Consider the following 9,481-nt stretch of genomic DNA (forward strand, 5'->3'; position numbering starts at 1 on the left):
TGAGCATAACAGAGAGATAAAAATGACCGATCCATCCTTGTTTTCTTATTCCAAACTACCTGCGTAACTCTCCCACCGAATTTGGGAATGAAAGAAACAAAAAGATTGGCTCTTCAGCGCCTTCCAGCTAAAGCTTGGTTATCTTACATTGTAACTTTATCTACTGTTCGGTAACAACATTGGACAAAAGTTGGTTCACTCACTGTCTTAACATCACAGCCTCTCAAAACCACCAACTTCCCTCCTTTGTTTCTTTCTATAGACAATATCGACACTTTGAACTTACCTCCACAGAAAACATTCACCATGTCTGATAACACAATGACTTCTCATCCTTGAAATAGCGCCTCAGCAAAAAACAGCTTAAAAGCGTTTGGAGAACTGCGGATACTGAAAGTAAATTTGGAGGCCAAACAGAAAATAAAAGCATGGTCAGCACGAGAACATCCCTTCTTTTATTGGTTTGGGGGGGAGGGGGGTGTGGACTTGTAAAAGATTGGGTAAATTTCACAAGACCCCCTGAGCTTTGGGGTGTCTTACACTTTATAACTTAGAGAAAACCCCTAAACTGGTCTCACCTGGCTACCATGTAGCCTGGCGATAGTTATAAGTTGTCACGTGCATTACACGTGACATGTTTTGGACAATTTTGACCTTATATACTTTTTTACTTCTCCTAAAAGAGAGTTTTTCATGTGAGGGTAGGTGGATAATAACAAGTGTAGTTTAGACTTTTTATCCTTCACAGTAATACCTTATACGACAATTTCCAATAGTTCATGAGGATTTGTATAAGTTTAAAAGTTTAGTGGTGTTTTCTCTGATAAATAAAATTCAGGGAGGTTGTGTCAAAACCAATTTCTCTGATACAACTTTTCGAGCCTCAAGAGTGAAGCTATTTATCCCTTGAAGCTTCCGTCTCATCGCTTAAAGCATAATTGAAGTGTGCACTTTGCGCTTCATAAAACGCTTTTCTTTTGAAGCACACGCTTTAGATAAGATAGGAGGATATAAAAGGATTTTTGACTAACATTAGAATGTCCTTATGTATTTTCAATATGACAACGTGAGTGTAAATAAAGCATATATGTTATGCATGGAGCTTAGTTTATTATGATTTGTTTCTATACTTACATATTTGATTCTTATTTACTAATTAAGACCATGAATGTATATATTTGTAAATTATTATACCACTATATATTATACTTTCATAATTTTTACAAATTTAAAATTAAAATACTCAAACTTATGAAGCTTACGCCTCATGCTTTGAAGCTTATGACTCGCTTCATCAGAGGGTCTAGTGCTTCGCCTTGCGCTTTTGATTTTTTAAACATTGGTCAAAACACCACAAAGTTAAGAAGGTTTTGTTAAATTTACCCTAAAAGATTGAGAATATAAATAAATAAACACACACACACGCACGTACCTGTTTGATGAAAGCAGCAATCTCTTCCTCTGTTAGAGCTTCTTCCTCTGCGTCTTCCTTCCATCCAAGAGATAGAAGAAATGCTTTCTCTTGCTCGTCCGGGTCAACAACAGTATCACAGTTACAATTAGAACCGCACAACGACCGTTCATTTTCTCCATTGTCCTCTGGAGATTGAGATTCAAATACATACGTAGCATCAACACTATCACCAGAACTAACCACTGATTCATCAGTGTTCTTCTCTTCCTCATTTATCACAGAACCACAAATTGTAGCGTGCATCTCCAATGACAATGGCTTCTCCGTAGTATCACAGCAGCTTGGCTCGGGAACAGCGGAAGCATTTGAATGATTGACTGATGTTTTTTTCCTGAGGGAGTTGAAGAACGCATTACGATTCTGAGCTTTGGAGGTGAATCTCTTCTCAATGGAACTTGAACTGGTATCCTTGGCTTCAGCCTTAAGGTTTGAATTAACAGAGCTCCTCAGACCAGCATCCTGGACAGCGATAGAGATAGGCCCAGTTCTCTCTCGAGATAGGACTTGAAGATTCCCAAATTGAGATTCCTTGAGAATGTCAGACTTAGCAGCAGATACATGGAGCGCGTTGTTGACAACAGTTAACTGAGATAACGACTTCTGACTATTCTTGTGTGGACCACTGAAATCTCCACTCCTCGGTGCTCCTCTGGATTTAGAGTTCTCTGAAGAGTTGGAACTCTGAAAAGTAAATGCAATATCAACCTATCAGATTTCTCTCACCAAAAATAACAATTATCTCGATCATGACCAATTTGCCATTATTGTAACATCAAAAAGATGATGAATTGTTGGCAATAAATATTGAAAATTTTCAGTTTGAAATGAAAGTTTCTCAGTGCAGATTTTGATCATAATCGTTACTTTTCATGTAACAATTGATCCACAATCAATTGCAGGGGATATGAAACATGCAGGATACACGAAACATGTATTTTCCTTCAAAAGGTAGCATGTGATAAACAGAAAGAACATATACAGCAAAACAATAATGAAACATCTTCCTAAAAAGAGGATGTCCCAGTGTCTAAGACTTCAGACTCCAAACTGAAACCGAAAAGCATGATATATTAGTTACAATTCATGAAGTGGAAAAATGCTGCAATGAAATGCAGCATGACGATAGGAAATATTTGGTTTTCTACAAATGATTTACCTACTTAATTGGCCTAATAAATTTGATCTATCTTCATATCACACTCCTTCTGAAACTTTTAAAAAGCAGAGCCTAAACAATCACAATATAATTCATGAAATGAGGTGTATTCATAAGAAAGTGTTAGAAAGTGGTAAATGTGTGATGTGCATGTTCAAAACAGAGGGAAATAACCCATGGCCTGGCGCAAGCAGGATTTGGAATTTTAACTCTATACTTATTCCCTAATGCCTAGTGAAATTGTTTGATGGAGAACATGACTTGAAAAAAGAAACTGTTCGAGAAATTGGGAATGTGACTTGAAAATTAGTCTCTATACATTAAAAAGCACATATGATCATTTAATGATAAGAATTAGTTTCTTCATCTACCTCGCTTGAGTAGGTGAATGATGTTGGCTCCCGTTTCAGGAGCAACAGTAGTAACTATTCAACAACTCACTAAAGGTTAAAACAAGATAAACGACAACTAGCAACAAAGTTTTGGCAATCGTCTACAGAAGCCAACTATCCACGTTAAGATGCGGTCAACCCCAGTTTAGCATATTCATACGGTTACACGCTACTGACATTTGTATTAACGTCAAAACAGAAAGTTAACCACTCTCACTTTATTTATCTCCATATTGTATTTAGATGGATGATGGATACCATACTTATCAAAGAAAATAGCACAACAGGAATGTCATTGGATTATTGCATTTGTTTATATCCTTATTTTCTGGAGGATTATATGAAAACTCGTGTTTCAATAACAGACTTGATCTACTGTTTACTCTGGCAAGTCTAACCATTATGCACTGACAGGTAAAATTTTAATTTATAAATGTAATTCTTAAAACATTCTTTTTGACAGATTGCATATCATGATTAAATAAATTACTGTTCTAAACCAAAGAAAAATCAGATCTACTCTGGGCAACTGGGCATGCATTCAGTATATAGTAAATCGTGACTTCTAATAGGAAAAATAAGATACTAATGCATGCCTAGAAGCTATACTATTCATTTATTATATAGGACAGAGGAATGGCACGTCATGAGCCCCGATATGATTAGTGCTAAAACACTAAGATAAGGATACAGCATAAAACAAGCAAAAACAATTGTGTATAGCAAACATGTGCATGACATGACCAAATGGTATCTCCTGGACTACTAGGATCGACAATGCAATGAGCAATAATAAAAAATGTATACTTTCTCATTAAGCCTACACATATTCAAGGACTGAGGACTTGAACCACTAAACACCTACAATGCTAGTTTCTTCTTGACAAAAATCTTATATGACATTCCAGCCAATTCCTTATCATGTGCCGTTGAAGTAGTAATCTACCCTTATAAAAAACTAGGTATCTAGTCCAAATGTTGTCAAGTTATAATAAAGTTACAAGGTTTCTACAAACTGAAACAATTGGTAGAGAAAGAAGGGAGATTGTGAAAGGACACAAAAGGAAGATTCCTCAGTTGGCAAATACGAAAGAAAGAAGGCAGCAGCATAATTGGTGTCATACTCACAAGCAATTTAAAAAGCTCATCTTCGAAAAATATAGAATGGTACCCCTTATTAAACTTTAAAAACTTTCTTATCACCTTTAACAACCGTATTCTCGTAAGAGAACTCCCTTTGATCTCAAGATGATGCTTCCCAATCCTATCAAATGTAGAAATTATATCCCCTTGGTGAAACATATCACTTATTGCAAAGCCATTAATTGCCTAATTTGGATCGTGGTGAGCCAGATGACGAGCATACCATTGTTCACAAAGTTGGCAATTACACTTATTGTTTTGCTACACACAATTATCTCAAACTAACAACATTTTCCCAACAAAATATTGCAGCTTGTATCATGCATCACAAACAAAAATTTCGTGAAATGCAAATAGGACAAAGGAGTGTGATGCTACTTATATGCTCCCGCAGAGTGTCTTTTTCCTACAAAAAGCTCTTTTGAGCAAAGAAATAACAAGTAATTGATACTTAATTCCGACAGTTTCAGATATCCAGGAAAAGATCAAAATGTTGCATAACAAGCATGAAGAAGAGCAACTCTCGCGTCAACCACTGCGGCTTTAACACAAGATTCTCTCAGCTGTAGACTCATTTACATTTAAGCCAATAAGAGGAACCTTAATGCAAGCCAACAGAACCTCAGTGGAGACCAGATCGTTCTGTTGAAGGAGCATTTCATGCATCATTTAACTTTTTCCATCTAGTTTAGTTATCACTGATTGAGAAATCACTTTATCGTAATTATTCTGATGTAAATTTTATTATCTTGTTACTTTATTGTTCTTTTTGGAAGGAATTCCACCAAATAAATGTAGAGTAACCCTTGGAAGCTATACATTAAATGAAAGACGGTCCGCCTCATCAGCCCTCACTTTTCATATGACACACAAGATATTATAGAGATTTCGCAACAGACACTAAAAGCAAAGGGAAATGCAGCCATGCACTCTCTTTTTGTATCCAAGTTTATTTGCATACACTTCTGTTATTGCATACCTGCGAATGAGGAATCCAGAGGGATGTCTTTTTAAGCAGATTCCTTAAGTGCTTTTGCGTCCTTAAGAAAAATAGGGTTTTTGTCATAGTAGACTAACCAAATCTTCTTTAGTTGTGTAATAGACACTAACTCTTCGTATTTCTAAATTATACCTCAACTCTCTTAAGTTGTTTTACAAGCACCCCTGAGGGCTGGTGCTTGCACGAGGCAAGGTGTTAAGACTGAGACACCCACCCACTTTAGGCTCCACACCCAACTACTCGACTAATGGATCGGAGCGATCAACCCTCCCTCTTGCACACCTTTGTTGCCTTAGTGTCCAAAATAAGGTCAATGTTTTATAAAGTGATGGGTGCTTTTGAGCATTGGACCAAACACCCAATGCAGGTGGCTACGGGGCTAGGCGAGCACATAAGTGGCATGTAGACATTTTTTTAGCATCGATGAGATAGGAAGGATTTTCAAAATTTTATACATAGTTTTATTTGAAATGGACCAAAAATCGAGTTTTAATCCGATCCATTAAAACACAACATTCTCTCCCATTGCTATGCTTACACGAGCAATATACTCCTTTTTTGACGCAATAAATCCGTGTATGGCCATGCTGTCATATGAGCTCCCAAGACTTAAGTAGGCAGCCTAGGCACCACTTAGGTTTAAGCGGCCGCTTTGGCAGGCGCTCAGTTTCTTTTTAAAATATTGTTTAAAATAACCTTAGTAAAGGGAGAAGAATAGTTATATTTATGAGTACAAGTAAAAAGGGGGTTCGGGTGAAAAGAGAACCAGCCTTAATGCCAACCTCTAACCTCTGGCATGCATTGACCTCCTGTAACCATCAACTTTCTTTTAAAGTATCGTTGTCCTTTAATTTATCCCTCTCTCTCAAGCCTGTATTATCTCTTATTCTTTGCGTACACTCTCACGCAGATAGGGGGCTCTTTACACTCTATTTCCATTGCCTTACTATCATCTTTTCTTTTTTTTGGTAGAACAACAAAGGGGAAACCCCTTAAGCAAAATAAACTAAAGTTCAAAAATAACCACCATCAGACGGCACCTTCCAAGGTCATTTCTTGCCTGAAGTGTCCTGATCTTGAACTGGCAAATCTGGTACGGTGTCTCCTCAAGAACTACACAACCAAGATCCGAATTGATCCCCAACTTTGCAAGAAAGTCCGCCACTTGATTCGCTTCTCTGTACATGTGTAGCATCTGAGCATGCGATGACTTTTTCAGAAACTCCCTGAGCCTAGTGATGATATAAGTTAGGATCATCATTTGTAGCATTCTAGATAACATCAATCACCTCCTTAAGAGTCTATTTCTAATACAATCCGCGGACAATGCTGATCTCAAGCTAAACCAAGCCTATAAAGAATAGCCAACAATTCCGAGTTAAGAATATTAGTAGCACCCAAACAACCCGTGAAGCCAATAACCCAAGCCCTTTATCACCCCGAAGAAAGTCTCTCACCCTGCTAGACCTTGCATGATGGACCTGCCTTTACAGCACCATTGGTATTGAGCTTTATTCACCCCACGTGAGGATGTTCCCAGCCAACTGTAGCCATTAAGCTCGTTGAGTTATCCAGGTCCCCGAGGATATTCACAGACATCGTATGAACCTCTTGCCGAAGCACTTAGACTCGGATACATAGGCCTCTAGGGAAATTAGAGTGTGTACGCTACCAAATAATTTCTTCTAATACTTTCTTCTAATAGGTTAAAGAATTGGTCTCTTCTATTTTCTCAAATTCATATTTCTTGTAGTGAACAAACCATTAAAAAAAATAGATGATTATTTAAGTTCTGTTTAGAAAGGTATTGTTTGTTAACCTTTTATTAGGAAGTTTTACTCTATAATTGTACAATAATTGCTTGGATGTGTGCGCGCGCGCCTATCTAACTCGTCATTGTTACATCTCAATATAGTGAAAATTTGACATCATCTCGTATCATTCATTTATTATTTCATTGAGTGAATAATTATAGACATGTATAATTGTATACTCGATATTTTTCAAAGATTTTTAATAAAAGTTTACCAATTGCATGCCTCAATTTGCGAAGGATGTCATGCATTCTAGCACCTTTGAACATTAAAAGATAAATATTACTAAAATAACATTTTTGCTAAAATTAGGATCATAACTCCACAGGTAGCACAGATTCGACAATAAATCCTGAATTAGTTTTAAGCCTTGAATCGTAGTGTGCGCATCAACACAAACAACTTTTGCAGGTCTGGGAACTCCACAGCCCGAGTGCTAGAACAGGGTTGTTTCCTAATGGACTTCGTTCTACTGCCAATGAGCAGGCATAAGCTTCTAGAAGAAGCAGAGTGTTTAGACTTTAGATAATGTTTTATAAGGAATTGATCTAACAATATCAACATAAGTAGTAACCACATATGCAGATTATACTCATGACATTCAATTACCTTTCACTATGAATAGATATTCTTCAACCTAATTAAAGTTCTGCACAAAATCATAATAATTCTGAATGCACCATCAACAGATTCAAAATACTGTCATCGAGCTCTTATAAATTAATTCAGCAAATTAACTGTATGTTTTATGGATATAATAACAGGTTTAACCTAGTGATGCTGTCACATTAATAGCAGATATTCTTAGCTCATATAATGATTAGGGGTAAGCATAATTCGGTTTCAAGCAAAGAAACCGACCGAACCAACTGACTTTTAATGGTTTGGTTCGGCTAACTCATAGGTTTGACTCAGTTTGAAAAATTATCAACATCAAGCTAAGCTATTCTTGAGCAAATAATGTTCGAGTAGATAAAATATCTGGACTCTTACTTAAATCATGACCTTGAATTGTAATCTTCAAACCATGATGACTGAAAAAAAGGAATTATAATTTTTCAACATCAAAATGCAGCCTATATGATAGATTACAATCATCCAACTAAAAAATAGGCTACACATAAATTAGTACTGCCCTTCATAATAAGATAATTAATGATAGTATCCAGACAGCATGATGAAATATTAAATGACGCACAGCACAATCCCAGAATCAAAAAAAAAAAAAAAAATCATGAGATCTACTGGTTGAACACGTCAAAAACTTAGTGCTCTGATTCTTGACAAAGGAACCACGAAAGCCATTAAGGAGCAGTTACCAATTTTCCACCAAGACAAAATGTTCGTAATAATATACAATCAGGATCTAAATGCAGGCTGAATCTCACTAGCTTTATCACTAACGGGAAAGTGTAGATGAACATACCAAGATTAAAATAAAAGTTAAAGAACCTACAGAAGATTTAGGCAATGAAGGCACCACCGGCACAAGTCGCTTGCGTTGTCTTGACGACTGCAATGACAAAGAAAATAAGCAAAATGATTGCAAATGCCATGCACATAAAAAACTTATCAAATAATGCAAAAACATTATGAAGTAACCAGAGTAGCGGTCTGAACTCGTGATGATGCCTGAATCACTGATCCCTCCACATTAAATCCAGATGAATTTCTCCTCTCTCTGTTTCTATCTCCACCTCTATCTTGATCTCTACCTCCATCTCTATCCCCATCACGAGCTCTAGCACGGCTATCCACATTTTCCATTCTACCTCTCCTACCGAAATCGCCCTCCCTACTGAGACTTCTTTTAGAATCTTGTTCAACAGGAATCAAGAGAAGTCTGTTTCTTGCTGAAGATCCAACGCAATTGTCATATAAACCAATACAAAACCCAATTCTTAATCCAAACTACACAAACGGGCAACAAAAAAAAAAAAACCCAAAAAAAAGAATCCAAAAGGAGCAATAATTCGATTACCCGAACTGGCATTGGGAGCTTTACCCCCTTTTCCTGCTCTGTACCACTCAGGGACAAGCACCGGCTCACTGCTCCCCATCAACAGCGCTTACCTCCAACGTGCATGCACTCCAATTCTCGAGTAATGCGCTGAAAATTGAGAAACTACAAATGGGCTTCGATCAAATCAAAATGGGTTCCTCCAATTTCTCAAGATTACAAGAAAAAAATGACCAGATTTAGCAACTTCGTGAGCTGGAAACTGACCCGAAACGGGCAACCAGAGAAATCTTCGGACCTGGCGGCGGGGGTGGCTGCTGAGAGAGACTGTGAGAATACTTGGGTCCTCTCTTTCTTCGTGCCTCTCTGTTTTAATGGTGTTTGCGCCTCGAAATTCACGAAACATGAGAGACGCACAGAGAGAAAGAACGAGGACAGGTGGAATAGAGATTGGAGGAAGGGGACAGAAACGGAAAGGTTTGTTCTTTGTCTTTCTCCCTTCTCTCTCTCCCTCCCTCTCTCTCTCTCTCTCTCTCACCCCC

General features: G+C 37.4%; 1 protein-coding gene across 2 annotated transcripts; it reads right to left on the bottom strand.

Moving 5' to 3' along the window:
* Window positions 62–9,481, bottom strand: LOC109820399 (serine/threonine-protein kinase fray2-like). 2 transcript variants are annotated; one of them, XM_020386531.1, is made up of 6 exons: window positions 9,207–9,481; window positions 8,961–9,104; window positions 8,600–8,832; window positions 8,436–8,492; window positions 1,433–2,155; window positions 62–390 (listed from the first exon to the last, which is right to left on the bottom strand). In XM_020386531.1, the coding sequence occupies exons 2-6, from the start codon at window positions 9,037–9,039 to the stop codon at window positions 364–366; spliced, it is 1,119 nt and encodes a 372-aa protein (XP_020242120.1). In that variant the 5' UTR covers window positions 9,040–9,104; window positions 9,207–9,481; the 3' UTR covers window positions 62–363. The 2 variants fall into 2 exon arrangements, with proteins under 2 accessions (XP_020242120.1, XP_020242119.1); XM_020386530.1 differs by having other exon boundaries at window positions 8,582–8,832.

This window comes from Asparagus officinalis, chromosome 8 (assembly GCF_001876935.1).
Source record: "Asparagus officinalis chromosome 8, Aspof.V1, whole genome shotgun sequence".
In the NCBI taxonomy this organism is placed as follows: domain Eukaryota; kingdom Viridiplantae; phylum Streptophyta; class Magnoliopsida; order Asparagales; family Asparagaceae; genus Asparagus; species Asparagus officinalis.